Genomic DNA, 22,195 nt, shown 5'->3' with positions numbered 1-22,195 from the left:
ACTGATTTTATCACCATCACCAGCGGGTGATGGTGATAAAATTCAGCCACCACCACCACCAAAATCCGAAACGAGGAGATCAGTAAAAGAACTAGAGTTACCGACATACTCGTAGCACAACGAGTGGCGTAGCTAAAGTTGTAATGGGCAGGGCATATTGCTCGGAAAACCGATGGATGTTGGAGCCTCAAGGTGCTGGAATGGCAAACCGGCCGGTGTAAAAGCAGCGTTGGACGGCCACCAACGAGATGGAAAGATCGGCCAGGCGGTCCAGGATTATCTCAAAGTCAAATATTTCTTTATTCAAATAGGCTGACGGATAGATGGCACTTTTGATGCGTACATTACATGTGAAATATGACATAGAAGTTAGTTGATGGCGATAACTAAATTATTCTACTTAAAACTAAAGCTACGAGGGTTCCAAACGCCCCTGGTCTAAGAAGAAGCCAACAACAAACTTAGCCGGCTGTTTTTATTTTTTGTTATCACCATCTCACATTGACATAAAACTATTAAAGAAATCTTAAATTTAAATATATTTTTGTGAACATACATTAAAATTTTCAATATTTATTTGTTAAATCTGTCATTATCTTAACATTTTTAAATTTTTCTCTCTATGACTCTTTCGGACCCATTTTATAGATCGCACGAAGAGCCCTCTTCTGCAGCACGAAAATAGTGCCAATATCAGCAGCATTACCCCAAAGTAAAATTCCATATGACATAATGCTCTGAAAGTAAGTAATATGGAATTCGAAACTCCTTACAAAAGATCTATGTCCAGAATTTGTTCCGTGATTGACGAGGTGTGTATTGTCGTAGTTTTGGTTATTTATTTTAATAATTATTTATCAGGGTATTCAATCATACCTACGCTTTATATTATGTAAGTTTGACATACACAAGCGAAAAGCTTACGTGCAGAAGACGGCCCTGTAAAGAACAATCATTATAATGTTTTTGGTTATTTTTGTAACCTACAAGCTTGGTGAAAGACGGTCTGATATTCAGAAATTCAAACTGCAATTTCACCCGAGGAAAATAAAATCTCATTTCGTTTCGTCAATTAATTGAAAAGTAGATATAGTTATTTTCTTAGGTCGTAAATACGAAATGTAAGATAGTAAATAAAGTAAACAATTTACTGTAATTACTATCATGTTATTTAATTTGTCCTGTTACTTTATCAACTAAGTATTCAATTTTGACTGCCGATTGGCGCAGTAGGCAGCGACGCAGCTTTCTGAGTCCAAGGCCGTGGATTCGATTCCCACACAACTTGAAAATGTCTATGACCATGAATGTTTTTCAGTGTCCGGGCGCTAATGTGTATTTTATAAGTATTTATGTAAGTTATTAATAAAGTATTGAACACTCATCTTAGCACCCATAACACAAGCTACGATTACTTTGAGGCTAGATGTCGATATTGTCGTAGTATATGTATTTATTTATTTATAATTTCAAATATATATCAACTCTTTACCAGCCAAGGCACGGATCTCCTCCCAAAATGAAAATGGTTTAAGCCGTAGTCCACCACGCTAGCTCAAGGCGGATTGGTGGACTTTCCACGCCATCGAGAACATTATGGAGAACTCTCAGGCATGCAGGTTTCCTCGCGATGTTTTCCTTGACCGTTGAAGCAATTTATACTTTAATTACTTGAAACACACATAACTGAGAAAAGTTAGAGATTTTGGGATTCGAACTCGGCCTCCGAAAGTAAAGCCGAAGTCCTAACCAATAGGCTATTACCGCTTCACGCCATCCTTAGTATACTTTTTTCCAAAGGTATAGACTTCCTCGACAGTTAGTCGGCAAGATTCAAAGCATTATCACCTCATCAGCCTCCCATCAACGGTAATGTTTACTTTCACTGCACCATTCTTTGCCTTATGCAATCACGGTGGCCGTAATTATACTTAGAATTTGTCAAGAAATTACCGTAATACCACAAAATAGATATTTTTAAAAGCTTTTCATTGATATACTAGCGGTTCCCCGCTTCTTTGTCCGTATACGACTAAACCATACGTATAAATATCCTATAAAAAACCATATTCTACTATACTGCTAATATAAACCACGACCAAAAAAGTGTCGGATTAATGAACTAAGTTATTACAACTTAGTTCATTATTCCGACACTTTTTAAGTAGATTTGTAACCGCTTACAATGAGTGCAAGCCATTATCATTCGTCACTGCAAATGATCTGGTTAACTTATCATTTCGCGGTCAAAATTACGTAACTTTATTATTACAGCCGAAACTGTAATCAGCGTAAACGTGAACTATTACATCCGGTTCCGGATTACCGCTAATTCTGAATCAGATTAAGGACTTATTTGCAACTTTTTGCAGCAAGCATTTTCACCAGCTTTTTGTTGTCATAACACTATTTTAATATATTGCTTTGTACCCTTTGGTACGGTTTTACATTTTGGCGAATTTTTAATAGAAAAAGCATTGTAGCCCGGGTAGCGGATCCCATGGAATTAAGAAAAAACGAACAAAACGCGGATGAACAGGTAGTACTGAATAAGGGCTCGGGTCAAATACGCGGTAACCTTAGATACCAACAAACAGAGAAACTGCATAAGAATATAAAAACAAGGCACTTTACCTTTTTGTCATTTCTACTTTTTTGTAAAAGCTATTATTGCGCTAAACTTTCTTCGACAAAAACCATAAATCGTGACACCGTGGTCAAACACCATTAACTATCGGGGTATTATGGGGTCTTCTCTTTTTTCGATTGTTTTACATTGGAGTGTTCTAACTTAGATTGCGTCATCATGACAACTACACCAACTGGGTTTTATTATGGAATACTATACGCTACGGTCTTGTAGTTATATTTTTTTCGAAGTGAAAATTGGACCGTTTTTGTTGCGGGAAAAACTCGCGTCACGGATGCCCTCGACATGCTCGTAACGTATTGCGCTAGCTACGCATTTAGTATAGCGGCCTGTGTACATGTAGTCTCTTATAGTCAAAAATACATTGTTTAATATATTCATATTTATAATATGCGTCGATTACTTTTTTGGATGGTTATAATCTTGTAATTTCGCGTCACCAACTTTCTGTCATAGCAGTAAGGTTAATGTTGAGCAGTCAAAAAGTTTATTTAGTAAATAATATGCATTTTTTAAACTGCGATTTCTATAATACATATTAAAATAAATATAATAAATATACTACGACAATGCACACATCGCCATCTAGTCCCAAAATAAGCGTAGCTTGTGTAATGGGTACTTTTAGGATACAGATAAACACCCAGAACCTGAAAAACATTCATGTTCATCACACAAACATTTTCCAGTTGTGGAAATCGAACCGACGGCCTTGGACTCATATAGCAGGCAAGCCTTGCCCACTGCGCCAATCGGCCGTCGAAATATCTATAATTATAAATTATTAGAACTGATTAATTGTTAAATCATTATATAGTAGGTACATTATTGACTAATTATTATGTTTATGTAGAAAAGAATTACAAAAACAAATGATTTATTATCGTCAAACTATTATTGAATTTTTTTTACTTTTTTCTCTTTACGTTTTTATTATTCCACTACAAAATCCTACATCGCAACGAGTTTTATAACTTTTTTTGTAGGCAGTGCCTTTGTGCATATATGAAGTGCATGCCACTGCACGTTGCTAATATAGCTACAGACTATTCGAAGTACCACGGCGCAGAGTACTCTTGAAAACGCTCAGCAACTGCGTTTGCAAAATCAACACATGACAATGCTGGTTTTGTCTTAGATACCTGTCATATTTTATTATTTTAATTCCTATCGGACTTATTCAGCATTATTGATGTAGGGAATGTAGGTAGAATTAAATAAATATTTCTTATACAAGGACATCTGTTTAAATAGCAAAAAAGTATTAAAGTATACAAATTTAAATATTACTAAAAACATGCTCTCGGTTAAGGCTGTCAGTTAGTTAAGTCGTTAGTTAACAGAAATACTGTAGAAATTATAACTAAAAAATACGAGACTAACTTTCTAAATTCAAGACGATTCTCGTGTGAAACGGAAACGGTCACTAAACATATGTCGCCGAAGTGACCTAACCCTTCACACTATTTCCAAACAGCCAAGGTCGAGCCGCCTGGTGACTTAGCGTACCGGTACAATGCCGCTTAGAAATCGATTAGGAGTATAGCTGCTATGTCCCCTAACACATTAGCCCGTTACCATCTTAGGCTGCATTGTCACTTACCACCAGTGGCGTGCACTCCATACAAGCACAAAAGCACTGCATACCCTAACATTGATAAACATTGATATATAACTCGTATAGAAGGAGAATTTGTGACGTTTTATGGAATTTTCCTAGTGTATGCATACCCTGGTAAGAAACCCGGTGCACGCCACTGCTTACCACTAATAGAGATTGCTGTCAAGAGCTAACTTTTATTTTAATACTAAAACAACAGCAACATGTGATTCCCCAAGTGCTGCCATCTCTGGCATATTACACGACATTAAAATGTAGCTAACATATACATAGATACAACTTAGTGGCACGTCTTAGCATATGCGTAAAACAAAGGCAAACATCAAGTATGGCGCTGCGCACGCGCATTATGCCACAGTGACACTCGTTACGCTGATGACGTAACGCGTCATAAATTATTCATGCCTCGCAATTACCCAATTACCGTATAACGAGGTGTACTAAAACTACGGACTTACTTTTTGCTTATTTATTTATTTATTTATGAATATCCTTAGTATACTTACAGCTAGCCAAAACGTATACTAAGTCAGTTACAGATGTACATTACAAAACTATTAGTTCATTTGTCTGAATATAATTTAGGAGCTTAGCTAAACTTATATTAAATATGTCAATTTGTTGGTGGTGAGCAATCATATTATTAAAAAACGAGAGCGCGCGAAATGTTGGAGCATTCTTAAACCACATTTTTAAATTTTTTTTTTATCATCATCATCATCATCATATAGACCCATTACAGGCCCACTACAGGGCACGGGTCTCCTCCCACAGTGAGAAGGGGTTAAGGCCGTATTCCACAACGCTGGCCCAGTGCGAATTGGTGGACTTCACACCTTTGAAAACATTATGGAGAACTCTCAGGCATACAGGTTTCCTCAAGATGTTTTCCTTCACCGTTGAAGCAAGTGATATTTTAATTAATTAAAACGAAGATAACCTAGAAAAGTTAGAGGTGCGTACTGGGATTCGAACTCGTCCCCCCGAAAGTGAAGTCCCACACACAGGCTATCACTGCTTAATTTTTTTACACTTAATAATAATGGAAGCAAGCAGACAGTCTACCCATAAGTGAGTGGAAGTCTTACCTATAAACGGGTAACACTTAGGAAAAAAAACAATGGACACAAAAAAAATAAACTTATAAAGTAGGATACAAAGGGCGGCCTTATTGCTTAGTAGCGATCTCTTCCAGGCAACCTTAGGATTAGGAAAACCAAGGTAAACCGATTGGTGGGGTGTATTATTATTATATACATACTTACGAACAATTACACACTAATACTTATCAAGATTACAAACATAAAATACTAATAATAATAAAAATTAAAAATAATAAACTAATATATACTAAAACATACTTAAATATGAGTAAGAGTTAATCACTGTCGTCTTTATTGCTCAAGATAATGGGCTTTAACGGCATTTTTGAATATGTCTAGTGACCTTGGCTGTCGTATGCTTATTGGGAGTGCATTCAGTAGCTTGAACAATGAATGAATGCTTATAAAACTTAGTTTTATGAAACGGCATACTCAAAGTCAGCGTACGACAAGAACGTAAATCTGACTGCACTCCAAGAAGATTAAATTTCTCCATTAGGTAAGAGGGAGTTTTTGGGTTAAATAACACACAGTACAGAAGCGACAGAACGTGCAGATCCCGGCGACGACGAATAGGGAGCCACTTAAGCTTTAGTCTAAATTCAGATACATGATCATATTAGCCGGGTATGCTAGGAGCACATCCTGCAGAGTTGCCCTGTGTCCATAATTCTGAGGCTCAAGTGTTAAGTTGTTTTAACCAATACAAAAATATTGTTGTATAAATCACTAGTACTTAGTATCTTGGAGTATTGCAGTACCGTTTGGCGACCACATTATTCGACGCATATGCTTAGGATTGAGCGGGTTCAAAAGCGCTTTCTTTGGCATGTTACTTTTGGGACTGGCAAGGCCCGAAGACTGAAAAGTTACAAAGATCGTCTAAAGTTTTTTAATATGGAATCATTGGATATACGTAGAAGTAAACTAGATCTCGTTTTTTTATTCAAGATTCTTCATAATAAAATTCATTGTTCTTCTCTATTACAGAGCTTTAGTTACAAAGTTCCCATGAAATATCCGAGGTACCCTATTAAAACCCTCTTAACACATTACAGAACCATACATTGTGGTTCTCTGGCCGAATTCCGGAGATCAATGGAATTAGCTTTAAGCAAAGTATAATAATTTAATTTTTTTTTTCCTTCCTACCCTTATACACTTTCATCTTGTTTGTGTAGTTGTAAGCTAGTTTAACGCTATTTATTGCATGCGGTATTTACCTGTAAGTAGATTTACATTTTGTCTTCAAACAGTATATGCTAGTTTAAATGGTTTTTTTGAAATGTAAAACTGTTGGTAAACCAAATAAAAAAAAAAAAGAACATGGCGACAGCATTGCTCCTTTGCCGTCAGAACTGACGTCTTAAAAGTTCTTATAAACAAGTAATTCGTCATCACTTAAAACGATTGAAGTCTGCTGGATAGGTCTTTTGTACGGCGACTGGCGCAGAGGGCAGCGACCATGCTTTCTGAGTCCAGACCGTGGGTTTCTTTTCACTGGAAAGTATTTGACACATATGAACATGAATGTTTTGCAGTGTATGGATATTTATCTGTATAATATACCTAAATATTTATGGACATATTATTCATAAAAATATTCATCAGTTATCTTAGTACCCATAACACAAGCTGCGCTTACTTTGGGGCAAGATGGCGGTGTGTGTAATCAAATTCAAAATGAATTTATTTTAAGTAGGCCCAGTTTATAAGCACTTTTGAAACGTCAAGTCAGTCTGGTTTTAGTGACTCTACCACCGGTTCGGAAGGCAGTATATATTCCATCAACGTGATATGTAAAACAAGCATTAGTCGTAAAGTTTAGAGGTGCGTGCGAACCGAGATTTAACTCCGTCCCCACGAGAGGAAACCAAACTAGGTTCTTATATCATGAAAAATATAATTTATAAAAGCTAAACAAGTAACTAAATTCAAACTGCCAGTAGCCTTACCGGCATTAGTAAATATTTCGCGAAGAAAGTGAAACCTATCCGATGACAGCGACATATTAGTTTTGACGTCACCACACGGCGTTACTTCCCGTGTGTATAACGCGAACACGGGAAGCTTAGCGTGTTAGGGTAACTTCACACATAATCGAGTCAAAACGTACAGTCGTTTTCATAACTTTATTCATAATACGAATCATCGTCATGCCAAAGAATTTACGTTCACTGCTGGACATAGGTGGTGCGTGGTATGGTGCCGCTTGGATTTTTTTTCCTTATATTGACCAAAATAATAGTTTACCACAAAACTTATACACTACGCCATCCTTAGAAACGAAACAGTTTATGTAAGGATAGCGAGTTCACAAATAGCTCGTAAAAACAGTATTCTAAAGCGAAAAAGATATATATAAAAAAGGACTTTTAAATGGTACCTTGATATAGTTATACCTATTACATCAAATTACATAGACTAATTAATATAGCTATATAGGGTGCAGCGGCTTACTGCGACTCGCTTGATGTCATCCGTCCGTCCATAATACTAATAAAACCGTTGCGCCTGGGAGGTATTCGACAGATTGACAGACATACAAATAAAGATATCGAAAAAGTAAAAACTCAGGCCTCACTTAGCTTGGCCATAAAATTTCCGTAGACAATGTGCCAGACATAGATGCTTAGTCAAGTTTTTAATTGATTTTCGGAAATGTGTATAGATGCCCTGAGTTTAAAGTCCTGCATCATATAATGTAGTTTAGTTTATATACTTTATTAGCTAAGTAATGCCTTACGACTTTCTCTGTGTTTGATATAATTTTTCCGTTACATTAATACTCACTAGTTGTACCCACAGCTGCATCCGCGTATAGGTACCGTAGTATGTATAAAAAGTAATTTATATGCTTATGCGAATATGTTATATATTTGCGATTAATTAATAACATCCGCTTTTTGGAAATCAGTTAAAGAATATCATCCAAACCGGAAATTTCCTGGAAATGTCTTTCTTGAAAGTCTGGTCGTGTATAGGTTTGGCTACGATTTAATATTTCATTATTAAACGTAAAAATTTGTGGATTAGGAAATAAATTATACTAAACGGAGGCCATTAATACAACATAACAACCGCAGAGCGTGACTTTGCGTGTATGCCCGGTTCCGTAAGTAATACGATGAATACTATTTATAGTAATTGTGACTGATTAAGGTGTAAGTTATATCACAGTGATTAACATGTGTTTATTCTTCCTATTTATTATCGCAGTGGCAAACAGAAATTGAATGGGAACGAACATAAAAATAAATCTAAAAGCGAGCCAAATTTGGTAACTTCGGTCGGGTTATTTTTTTAATAATTTTTTGAAGTTATACTTCTTTTGGCGCGTTAGGGAACAATGCTGCGGCTAAATTTTTAACGATGCGCACGCACACCGTCACGTAAAACCGACACCCATAAGTTAGCTATAGTAAACATTATAGTTCTTCAAAAAAAGGTTTGACAGTATACTCTTACAAGTCTTACAATGTTAAAGTCAGCGGGCTAATTTTGGTGATTCAATACAAAAATGTTAATGTTGAGTAAATCTTGGTTATCCGATAATGAGATAGGTAACTAGATAATACGTTATAATAAAACTTTCAATTTATTAAATACTTTTTTTCTATTGTTAACACCGATGTCGGAAGAGCGTTATAAACATTAGCAGTCTACGTATACTGGTGAAGAGATAGATCCTTTGCTGTGGTAGAATGGTGCCGGAGGGAAAAGATTGTTATTTTCCTGAGCACACTCGCAAAAGTATGTCTTATAGCAAAATCGATAAACAGGGAACATTACGTCAGTGCTGTAAGATGTCTCTTATGACATTACACTTTTTGGTTTAAAACAAGTAACTTTTGGAAAACTCGGAAGTGAAAACAAATCGTATGCCGTCACGAGAATCGGCATGACACTCTTTTAAGCCTCCTCTTCGTGGTATGGAGGAGTCCGGGTTCTGCGACGCCTGCGATAGGTCGGCAAGAATTTGCTTGCGCGTTGACTCTCAATGAGTATACAGTATATTTGAGTAATTATTGCACATATGGTTTTGGTTTGCCATAAGCTACTTGAAATCAATTTATATAATTTCTTGTTATAGAATGTGGAGTTCCATTACGGAGACACACGAGGCAGCCCCGTGAGAGATCGGTGGGACAACTTCGCATTATAAAGGGACGGGAGTCGAAAAGGGGTGCCTGGCCGTGGCAGGTTAGTTCATATAATTCTACTGAAGCTAGTGTTACCTTCTCATAGTCAAAATTCCACTATTTAAAACTCTGTTCTACGAGAGAAAAGGATGATTATCGGTAATATACGAAAACGATGAAAAAGGCCGAGAGTTAATCGAATAACTGATTCGAATTGCACTTTGTCAGTACCCATGTCTGGAGATAAAACTTTCACTTATACTTTTATTTTTAGGGCCTAATTGTGTAATTTTGCAATTAATTTTATTATTTATTTGAAGGTACTGTATTGTAAATCACGTAAATTATGCTATAAAACTGAAGGGATCGTAAAACCTCGTGATTAATGAGTGCAGGGTTTTGTAGGATTTTTAGTAAACGTAAGGTTGTTTGAGTAAATCACAAAAGTTTTTATAATTTCATTACATCTTAGAACGTAGTTAATCAAAAGATAAAATGTCGTAAATTATATTTTTTTATATAATACATTTTTTTTTCTTACATGCAAATAAACATGCAGTTGGAGTACGAGTATGTTATGTGAACGTGCATGTATGTGTAAGTGTGTCTGTGTGTGTTTGTGTGTGTTTGTGTGTATTGTGTGTGTATTATAACACACTGAAAAGTTTTAAAAGACGTAGGTAGCTTTGCACCTTTGATCTCGTCGTTAATGCCGACAGCGCAGCACGATGTCACGACGGTGTACAGAGGTTATATTATAATCGTAGATCCCTTGCTATTGCGTCAAGTCCTTTTTAAACTCAGCATTCACTGCACGGTTACTCTGTGTACTGTATATAGATGGCTTCGTCGGGCCTCGGTATGGCCTCCGTCTGTAGTCTTTTATAACATTACTAGCGACTACCCACGACTAAGTTCGCGTGGATTAAGGTTTTTTATTCTCGCGGGAACTCTCTTATTTCCCGGGACAAAAAGTAGCCTATAAGCTATTCCAGATAACAATCTATCTCTGTAACAAATTTCAGCCAAATCAGTTCAATCCTTGTGACGTGATTGAGTAACAAACATCCACACTTTCACATTTATAATATTAAGAGTGTGCTAAGGAGCTATTCGATTTGGTTAAACCATCTCCTTTCTACCATCGAACTGCCAGGTACCGAAAGTATATGCACAGTTACGTTGTTGAAATATCATCAACACGTACGAAGCGTTTTGCTTCTTCCTTTCTGATGCGCACCGCAAAGGCCTGGAATGCCCTCCCATCTTCCGTCTTCGCAGATACAGATATAATCTGGGTACCTTTAAATCAAGAGTGAATAGGCATCTTCTAGGCAAGCGCGCTCCATCTTAGGCTGCATCACTTACTATCAGGTGCGATTGCAGTCAAGCACTTGTATTTATATTTAAAAAAAAAAAAAATTGTAGGATAGTAGGATGTACACATGAAATATTTCAAAGATTAAATTTACTGGACCAACTGAGAATCTGAATATAATCTACTCTATTCCCATGTTCCAGGTATCTCTTCAGCTGCTCCACCCCAACTATGGACTGATCGGTCATTGGTGCGGTGGAGTGCTCGTCCACCCTCAATGGCTTTTGACGACTGCACATTGCATACACAAGTAAAGTCAAAGCTTTTCTTATTATTATATTTTTTTAATTCTATTAGTTTTTCTGCTGACTCTATATACCTAAGTATAATCTTCAGTTGGCGTGTAGCCATAATTGGCAAATCACGGGATACTCAAAAGAGAAGCGGTTAAAAGTACTCAATTTTTTTTTTCTGACAAAAAAATTTTACTGAATCGTCAAGATTAAGAAAAACTACGTGGATTTATTAAAACAATATGTTGTTAGACACTCAATTTGAAATACTAAGCATTTTAATAAACGAAAATGTTACATTTCAGTGAGCTGTTCAACTTGCCTGTTCCGGCTCTATGGACAGCAGTTCTGGGCGAGTGGGATCGAGCTGAACAGCGCGGGGCTTATGTGCCCATAGAGAGGATTGTCCTTCATCATCGCTTCCATAATTATCAGCATGATATAGGTGATTATCGTACAACTTATTATTTACTAACTAAGTTGGTTCAACATCTTGTTCTCAACAAACTTAAACCAGTCTTCTATCCTCTACATGATCATGATGTTCGTTCAATAGCTCGATCAATAACATTTACGTCCTCCAGCAACAAGCTATCAAAAGAAAGTCGCAGCAAAAGAGGTCTAGCGCAAAATATTGCTCTAAATATAAGATTAATTTTTGTTTAGGTATTTATTAATTATCAGTATCTATATATAGGTATATAAGGAGATAAGTATATTTATCTGCACCACCTTCTTGAGCTGTGTTTTACGTCATTGGTTGCCTGCGATAGATCGCTATGTGAGAGAGACCTACATTTTTATTAACATTTTCCCTTCATGTTTATGTGGTGCACTATAAAAGTGTATTCATTAATTCATTAAACCAAATGTGCAAACATGTGCAAACTTGACAATTGCCAAAAATTATTTACGTTATGTGTAGTGTGTGCGTCCACTGTATTGCAATAAACATCTTCTACTGTGTTGTAGTACGCATATTTCAATACATAGATTATGAATACTGATCCTTTGAATATTACAGCTCTGATGAAGATGATAAAAGCTGCTGATTTCAGTGCCGGTAGCCGTATCCGTGCTATCTGCTTACCTCCTTATGAACCACCCATCATTCACAATACAGAGAGAAGCACTTCATTCTATATGAAACCAGAAAGCGAAATAAAAAGGAAACCAAGGCCACCCAGACCCAACCCAAATAGCGCAACAAAATATTTGGAAAAGCTTAATAATTTAACCCAAACTGTATTCTCAGGAATGGGAAATAAGAAACATAAGAACACAAGATATAATGTTAGAGTGTCAACTGTTAACAGACCGACAGAAAGAAAAAACGATGAAGAGTCAAGTAGGGAAGATAGTGAAAAGAAAAATGGAGATGCTGTATACGATAGTGCTTCGTTGGATAGCGTAGTTAAACTTATCAAAACTAAATTTTCTAGAGACAAACAAATAGAAAGTAATAAAAGAAGTGATAAAAAGCTAATGTTTGGTGAAGAGATAGATCCTTTTATAGAAGATAATAACAGTATAGATTTCAAAGATGAGTGTTATGCAACAGGATGGGGAAGGGAGCAGACGAATGGGACTTTAACAGATGTGTTATTAGAAGCGGAAGTACCAGTACTACCTTTGCAACTTTGCAGGGATAGATATTCGTTAACGCTTCCACTAAATGATGGGCATTTGTGTGCTGGGAGTACGGATGGCAGTACTGGCGCATGTGTGGTAAGTTTAATATAATAATAATCTATATTTTAGGTTTATTCCTTAAATGAAGCTATACGAAATTCGGAGGAAATTTAACAATTTATATGACAGGCACACACAACACATTGAAATACAGTAGAATTATATCAGACGGTATTACAAATCTAAAATTAAAAAATTGCAATTGTAACAAAAATAAATAAATTGAGAACGAAATACGAAAAAATAAAGACGGTATAAAATTAAAATCTAATATTACTATCAGAGTAAAAACACAGGCGCATAAAAATGCGTGTTGGTGATTTGATGTAACATACAGACTATTCCAGTTCAAAATTATAATCAGGGTCTTGGATATCTCTAAGACCCTGATTATAATTTTGTGAAAATTCTCACAGTGAAAAGATATAGAAAAAAAACCGTACAGTCATACATACATCCAGTTACCGACTTGGTTCAACGTTAAACTAACGCAATTAATATGTGCTTTCACAACTGAAAACTTAATATTAAAGTGAGGTGTTTACCTCACTGTTTTAGGTTCATAGTTAATTTAATTACTTTAATAGTTACAAGTTCATCTAATGACAATATTTTGTACTCTAATAACTTAATATTAAAGTGAGGTGTTTACCTCACTGTTTTAGGTTCATAGTTAATTTAATTACTTTAATAGTTACAAGTTCATCTAATGAAAATATTTTGTATACAAAAAAAACTCGAAAATTTACATCGGGGTCGTGTGCTATCTGTGGGATAGATTCTACCAGTCGCGCAAAATGTATCTAAGGAAAGCAGACATTTTAAGAACTCTTCCTCTGCAGCTTGTCTTTAGGGTACTTTTTATAAAGGATCTTTCAGTTTGTGTAGTGTTGTGTGTTTGTGCAGGAAATTTCGCCTCAACCCAAAAGAAGAAGCTATGTTGTATTTACTCTTTCAGTTACTTAAACAATCAAAAGTTAAAGATACATTATGAAATAAAAGCAGTATAATATAATTTTGATTCTTACGCGATCGTTTTCCTAGAAATGTTTATATCGACAGATATCTAAAAAACATTGATTGCCACATCTGTAACTTTCGAATTAAGATATTTAAAATGAAATAATTAAACAAATCAATATATTATCTTATCTGTAATCATACTTGTAATATTAGGATAAACAACCGACTACATTTAAATTATTGAAGTATATTATTTTAAGATGAATACATACTTACCTGCACCATCCAGACCGCACCGAAGTAAGAATGTTTAAAAATCGGGCGTATTTTTTTTCTTTTGAGAGTTTTCACTGCGTGCGCTGCTTAAACGGTTAAACTTTCGATAATATAATGTAAGACGAAGTTATTTCCCTTCAAAAGTTCAAAAAAAAGTCCACGACAGCATATGTATATCTTTTAAGGTTGACTCATAAGAGGACGATGTCGCGCGGGATTATAAAGCATCAGATACCTAACACTATAAGGATAAATATGTACCGGAAATTTTAGTAAACGAATCAAGAGTAGAAGTCGCACAACCGCCAGTTCATAATAAATAAAAAAGTGTAAGCTTGGTTCTGGAGGCCAGACCAAAATGTGATTCAATTAGACATGGTCGTAATTGTCTTTCCTACATTTTTATATACTCTTAACTTTAATTTGTGACTCAAAATTTACACTTTATGTCATTGCTCTTAAGATTATTAAGGATCTGTGTATTAAATCAAAAATTTGTACCTCGCGTGTAGTCTTGAAAAATATACGACATTGCAAATTTAGCTTAATTTGCTATGCTCCAACAAAAGCAGGAGAATCGGTTTAATGTAATTTAAAATTTCTTCGATTTTCATACTCCAAACCAAACAGACCTTCGGCGTTGTAATCTCTACGCACCCACACCAGAGCATACTCAGGTGATGAATAATGTTAAGAGACTCAACAATTAAGTATTCATTGTAATGTCATCAGTACAGTAGCATAGCTAATTAAGCTTAACTTTCATTGTATATAAAAGAATTCCGCAAAGTGCTTCTATCCAATAAAATGTGAAACGAAAATAGAATATTTGGTGCGTGCGGTACTTGCGGTGTTGACAAATGGGCGTTGGCCTTTAGATTCAATAGATCAAGGTGTCACGGTAAAAGAATCGAATAGTAAATGTCAATTAAACGTTACTCAGTATTTGATTGTACAAATAAAAGTGATGGATGATAAACGGCTACGTAATACTAAGTGTAACCGAAAGTGATATCCCGTTTGAGACAGCTAGAATATGTACAAAGCGACGAAGAAATGTTTCTTTTTTTCAGGATGACGAAATATTGAGCGTACGCTTACGCTTATTGCCACTTACGACTTACGATTAATAAAATAAATAAATACCATACGACAATACAAACATCTAGCCCCAAAATAAACGTAACTTGTGGGTACTAAGATTACTGATGAATATTTTAAAGAATAATATGCATAAATACCTATAATATACAGATAAACCAGACACTAAAAATTTGCATGTTCATCGCAAAAACATTTTCCAATGGTGGAAATCGAACCCAAAGCCTTTACTCAGAAAGCAGGGTCGCTACTGCGCCAATCGGCCGTTTAATAAAATCAATGAGACCTAGATTATCATCAGAAAATAAAATAATAGTACAACTAAACAAACAAAACATAGAATATTAATCTGAAAAATAAGACATTGCATGTTTTAGACATAGTTAAAGATTTTTTTTTATTAAAATTTACTGTATGTAGTAACTGAGTTTAAAATTTATGTACTTTATTATTATTATCGTAACGCATTTTCGTTTCATTCTAATCATAGCGATTCTAATATAGGTTCTATATTCTAATATAATATAATTCTTTTGCCCGCGGCTTCACTCACGTTAAGTTCAATTTTTGATTTGGTAAATTTAACTACAATGGTTTAAAAAAAATGTCTTGCTGCTAAAAGAAAAATATGAAAAAAAAGTACTTAAAAATCAGAAACTTTCCTATAAATTTTCATCCCCTATTTGATGCCTTTGTAGTTGGAATTTTTTAAATTTGTGAAACATACTTATTTTTGTAATCGAGCACCTAAAATGAAAGTTTCATAAATGTAACTTGAAAAATAAATTGATAAATGAGGGATCTTATACAAACTTTCATCCCTTATTTAACGCTCTTAGGGTTGGAATTTTCAAAAATCCTTTTCTTAGCGGAAGCCTTCGTTGTAACAACTATCTGTGTGCAAAACTTCAGCCCGATCCGTCAAGTGGTTAGAGCTGTGCGTTAATAGATCAGTCAGTCAGTTAACTTTGCCTTTTATATATATACTAGCGGACCCCAGCGCCATCTGTCGGGCTGATTTGTGAATCTAAACCAATCCAGGGTGTCCCCTAAAGGCATTCCAAAAGATTCATTCAAATCGGTCCAGCCGTTTAGGAGGAGTTCAGTGACATACACACGCACACAAGAAATATATATATAAAGATATATATATATATATATATATATATATATATATAGATTTTTGACCTACTTTTGTATTTCCAGGGCGATAGTGGGGGACCACTTCAATGCAGGTCCGGTGGCCGCTGGGAGCTGCGTGGATTGACGTCCTTCGGCTCGGGCTGTGCAAGAATGGGTGTTCCAGACGTGTACACCAATGTGGCGCATTACGTGTCGTGGATTTACGCGCATGTTTATGCCAGCTGAGATTTGTGTTTATTTTGTTGTAGAAAGTAATAATGAAAAAACTATCGTTTGGCTATTCACAAAGAACTGTTTCAACGCATGTTTACGCTATATTTTGTTTTAGAAAGAAACAGTGAAAGAACTGTCTATTGGGTGCTAACAAAATAACTGTTTACGGAAGCTGCTACTGCTGTAGAATAATCTCTAAGCATTATTGTTACTAAATTAAGATTAGTCTAAAAGTAGAAAAAATAGCACTTTTTTACACTTCTCAATTTAGTTACAGTCCATTGCCTATAACTTGTTTTTATATAATATACGGAACTATGTAAAATATCGGAAAAGTTATAAAATAAATAAATCGCCATCTAGCCCCAAAGTAAGCATAGCTTGTGTTATGGGTACTAAGACTGCTGTTGAATATTTTTAAGAATGTACGCATAAATACAAATAATATACAGATAAGTTGTGGGAATCGAACCCAGTGCCCCGCCAAATATACAGTGAATGTACTGTAGTTTAGAGATTTATTTTCATTGATATTTTTGGCTACAACGGATAGCTCTCTCATAGTCTCTATATTTACCTTTCTTACCTCGCATTTAACTAAATGAACTCAAACGTGACCTTGGACCGAAAATTATGTCTGCATAATTTTTAACAAAACGAAGCATTTATTTTTTATTCTTACTCTTTATTTGTACACCACTTAGAAAAACGAGACAAAAAAAAGAACAAACACATGAAGAATGAAGCAGGATACAAAAGGCGGCCTTATCGCTCAGTAGCGATCTCTGCCAGGCAATCTTAGGATTAGAAAAACTAAAAAGAAAACGAATAGAAGCATGACATGATCTCAAAAATATAATATTCTAGCAACACTGATGTGTCTATTAAAACCAGCTTTGTTAAACCAGTAGTAGTTTTACTACTTAATTCTGCCTGCAACTTTAATTTTCTCACCGCAACCAAGATTTAACTTTCGAAGCGGTGGAAAGGAAAGACAATTGGAATGTGATATGTGAATCTAACACTAGAAAAGAGAGAATTGGCAAAAGCTCATTTCTAAGCCCTCAATTCTAAACCAGGGTATCATAAATATTTACTAGTATCTTTATTTATTTATTTATTAAGGACACTAACAATATACATATTTACCATATACAGTAACAAACTTGTACAATATTTAACACATTCCCTTATACCGGATGTTTGGTGCATCGTGTGCCAAATCGAATCTGATGATTGGAGGGGTCTTTGGCTATCTCTTCAGCCCTCGTAAAAAAATCTTGCTCAAACGGTTTTTTTTATACTGATTTTAAATTGTTTTTTTAAAAATTGTAAAAATTCTACATTTAAATTTTAATAAAAAATAAAGTTGTTAAGTATTAATTAATTTTCTTTTTAATCTTTAATTTGTAACGTTTTACGCTTCTTTTGAAACTAGAATTACACGCCAGCAACATCTAGTTTTTGTTTTACAGCCCCGCAAAGTTTTTTTTACGTAAAAAAATAAGCTTGAACGTCAACTTTCGGTTTTAATAAAAAAAAAACTAAAAGTGATCATGTTCTTCCAATTTTTTTAAAACATCTCTGGACTGTCCCCTTTCTAATGGTGTGCAATATGCCATGAAAAGTAATTAGTAACATCACTAATTTTCAAATTTTCTAAGGTAATTGGACCGCACTACCTGCCTGATAACTTAAATGGCGATAATTATTTAGAGTTCCTGCAAAATGATCTGCCGGAATTATTGGCCGAGGTGCCCGTGTTTAATGAAGATGTGCCCATAGTATTTCAAAATGACGGCTGTCCCGCGCATTGGCGTTTAACTGTGAGGGAATACCTCGATAATGTGTTCCCCAATTCGTGGATTGGGCGCGATGGGCCTATTGCATGGCCTCCACGTTCCCCAGACTTAACTCCGTTAGATTTTTATGTCTGGGGACGTGCCAAAGAGCTAGTATACGCCACAGAAGTCCCAACGAGGGAGGTACTAATACAACGCATAGAAGCGGCCTTCGGTACAATTAAGAACGAAATACGGCTTCGGACTACAACTGTAACAATACGTCAAAGATGTCGGGCCTGCATTCGAAACAGGGGTGAACAATTTGAGCAGAATTTGTAAAAATTATGAAATAAATGTTTCAAATGCAATGTATTATTTTTATTTCAAGTAAAACCTACGAAATTTAAAAATTTTACCTGCTTGTGAGTTTTATTTACGCAAACCCTTGTTTTTCTTTCACCTGTTGAATATTAGAAAATTGCGACCAAGTTTAGAAAATTTGAAAATTAGTGATGTTACTAATTACTTTTCATGGCATATTGCACACCATTAGAAAGGGGACAGTCCAGAGATGTTTTAAAAAAATTGGAAGAACATGATCACTTTTAGTTTTTTTTTTATTAAAACCGAAAGTTGACGTTCAAGCTTATTTTTTTACGTAAAAAAAACTTTGCGGGGCTGTAAAACAAAAACTAGATGTTGCTGGCGTGTAATTCTAGTTTCAAAAGAAGCGTAAAACGTTACAAATTAAAGATTAAAAAGAAAATTAATTAATACTTAACAACTTTATTTTTTATTAAAATTTAAATGTAGAATTTTTACAATTTTTAAAAAAACAATTTAAAATCAGTATAAAAAAAACCGTTTGAGCAAGATTTTTTTACGAGGGCTGAAGAGATAGCCAAAGACCCCTCCAATCATCAGATTCGATTTGGCACACGATGCACCAAACATCCTGTATGTACTTCTATAACAAGTGACCATGACATTTACAAAAATTAGTAATAATAAGAATGACATGTAAACACAGCAAAAATAAAGATAATCATAAAGATAGGAAGGAATAGGTGTTTTGTATGTAATATCTATCTTAAGGGAGGGCTCACCGATAAGCTTTTTTTTTAAATACCGGGTAAGAATTATGAAATATGTCGATGCCAGGTAATAATCGTGATATTACGTTGTATTCAGCACATATGCGGGCTATCGGAGCTTGTTTTCAAAGATGCGAAAGGTATATGAAAGGTTTTTCGTGTTGGAGTTGTTTCGTGTATCTTCTAAGATTCACCCACTACGCCACGGAGGTCAAGATACTAATAACCAGGAGTTAGTGGTTGGTAATGGGCGGGAAGGACGGCTAAAGACTAAATTCAGACTCAATCGAAACCCAGGCAAACCCGGTCACGCATTCGGAGTCCGAAGTCTGCTCTTACAGAGTCAATGGCCACCTAGTGACAAAATAACTAATAAAAAAAAAAAAGTTGAATAAACAATTTAAAAATAAATAAAATTGCGCTGGTACTCACACTATGTATGCCTAGTGTAGTATAGTGGGTGCATAATATTGTTGACGGCCGAGTGGCGCAGTGGGCAGCGACCCTGCTTTCTGAGTCCAAGGTCGTGGGTTCGATTCCCAGAACTGTTTGCGTGATGAGCATTAATGTTTTTCAGTGTTTGGGTGTTTATATGTATTTTAAAAGTATTTATTTATATTATTCATAAAAATATTCATCAGTCATTTTAGTACCCATAATACGCTACGCTTACTTTGGGGCTAGATGGCGATGTGTGCATTTTCGTAGTATATTTATTTATTTATATATATTCAAATTGTGTTGACTTTTTGCTTTATGTGATTAACCGCCAGTTTTAAATACACTAAAAAACTGGAGTGGCTTTTGATGCTTCAATATTATTCGTGTACACGGTTTCTGTATATTCTTAATTTTTTATTTATTTATTTTCTTACAATCATAAGTAGATAGGTATACATAGGTGACTTGAGCAAGAGAAACTCCATTGAGCTTGTATGGACATTGCACAATCCTCTAATGTTGTACAAAATTTTAAAATTTATCGGGTAGTTGAACAAATACGCCGCCAGCAGGTCCAGATACCGCATCATATAATGCAATCCCACCGCAAGCTGACAAGCGGCACATAGGGATATACAGGTTGCTCCCAGAACACGATTTCAATATTCTTCCAATTTCTGGAAATACTTTATGACAACAATTTTTATATTTTTTTCGGTGATTGAATCCCTAAGTGGTTAAGGCAGGCAATTAAATAGGCTTGGTACGAGATAGTTAGTCGTTCGTTTTCCGTAGTAGTTATTTGCTCTTTTGACAATAGCTTTTTTAGACGTTACTCTTCTATATAGTTATTATCATGCTTTTGCTAATATTGTTTTAAATATATATTATAGTTAATAAAGTTTTCTACTAGTAGCCGTGATTTGGTCTTTAGTTGGATTGGGAAAATATTACATATTTTATAAATTTGAGCGTCGTCATTTTTTAATTTATTCCTAAGTCTACACGGTAGAATCTGTTTTAGTATTCTTAGTTTCTGAAGTTGAATTCTGTGACCCCTCTCGAGGTTCTTGTGTTTCTGTGAGGTATGAACGTGTCAACACCTAGGCAGCTTGTAGATATCTCATTATGTGTGAAGTTGTGTCAAATACATCCGCCAAAGCCTACTCTATGGCGGATGCACTTCGACAGGATCTTTTGTATCCTTCTAGTTAGTTTAATATAAATATATTTTGATTACCATTATTTTGTGTAAATATTAGATATATCTAGTCTGTTATGTTACGTGCAAAACAATAGTTACTAAAACATTACCCTACCTTGATGCAGACGAATAATTTAATATACGTCATCTAAGATTGTAAAGATTGTATAATATAAACTAAAAACTAGGTAATATTTTGTGGAATTGTAAAATAAAAATAAGTAATTTATTTTATTAAATATCCTTTTATTTACACACACCCTCAGTCAAGATATTTACAATACTTAAAATAAAATATTCTTACAATGTAAAATAAAAGTAATATCACATTTTGTTATATTATTTTATGGAATACTTGAGATACTATCACTAGGAGAGGTCAAGTTCAAGGAAAACCAAAGTCCAGATATTTGCGTATTGGGAATTTTTCATAGCATCATTGATTTAAATATCTGTTTCAAAACAATGCCTTTTTTATTAATGTTATCGTATTAATAATAATTTTGATTATTGAAAATTTTTACAATGTTAAATCTGCTATGCCTGACCATCCATTATTTATATTTTATTACCTTTGCTTTTAAGACAATGTAAATAATAAATAAATTTTCGACAATGACCATAATTTGGTTTTATAAACACAAATATTATTTTCATTAAACAGCATCTTAGTTTTAATTGAGCAATAATTTTCAGGTTAGTTTTTGTTTTAGCCTAGTACGTGGTTTTTAAACGAAATTCGAAATCTGAAGGTAACACCAAATGTACGACTTGAAAATAATCTTACAACAAACCTAATAGCTACGACAGTAGGACCATATTACTCTTAACACCCACTTGATGTTGCTATCAACACCAACAAAAATAATCAAAAAATTAATCAATTTTTGAGCAATGAAAACTCATACTTATTATCAAAAATAAAGCCAGTACTTATAATTAAAATAATCCGATTACCACACAAAAGTGTATCTAAATTCTAAAATTACGGGCAAGTATAAATGTAGGATGTCCGTACAATGACGGCCATAATTGTTATAAATAAGGTAATCCATATAAATAAGCATGTAAGGAAGCTCAAAGACACAAAGCGGCCGTCTACACTACAAATACATAAACCATGATAATAACGTTATTGTTAAATAAAGTTATTATTT

General features: G+C 34.7%; 1 protein-coding gene across 1 annotated transcript in view; it reads left to right on the top strand.

The window, feature by feature from the left end:
• Positions 1 to 16,527, top strand: part of LOC120626933 — a 32,959-nt gene extending 16,432 nt beyond the window's left edge. Inside the window, exons 2-6 of the mRNA XM_039894744.1 lie at positions 9,468 to 9,577; positions 11,038 to 11,144; positions 11,433 to 11,572; positions 12,152 to 12,855; positions 16,366 to 16,527. Coding sequence (XP_039750678.1) covers positions 9,468 to 9,577; positions 11,038 to 11,144; positions 11,433 to 11,572; positions 12,152 to 12,855; positions 16,366 to 16,527 — 1,223 coding nt within the window. The remainder of the gene's footprint in view (positions 1 to 9,467; positions 9,578 to 11,037; positions 11,145 to 11,432; positions 11,573 to 12,151; positions 12,856 to 16,365) is intronic.
• Positions 16,528 to 22,195: the final 5,668 nt, after the last annotated feature.

This window comes from Pararge aegeria, chromosome 10, assembly GCF_905163445.1.
Source record: "Pararge aegeria chromosome 10, ilParAegt1.1, whole genome shotgun sequence".
NCBI classification, from domain to species: Eukaryota; Metazoa; Arthropoda; class Insecta; order Lepidoptera; family Nymphalidae; genus Pararge; species Pararge aegeria.
The sequence above is the reverse complement of the archived record's forward strand: the minus strand, read 5'-3'. Positions and strand labels throughout refer to the sequence as shown.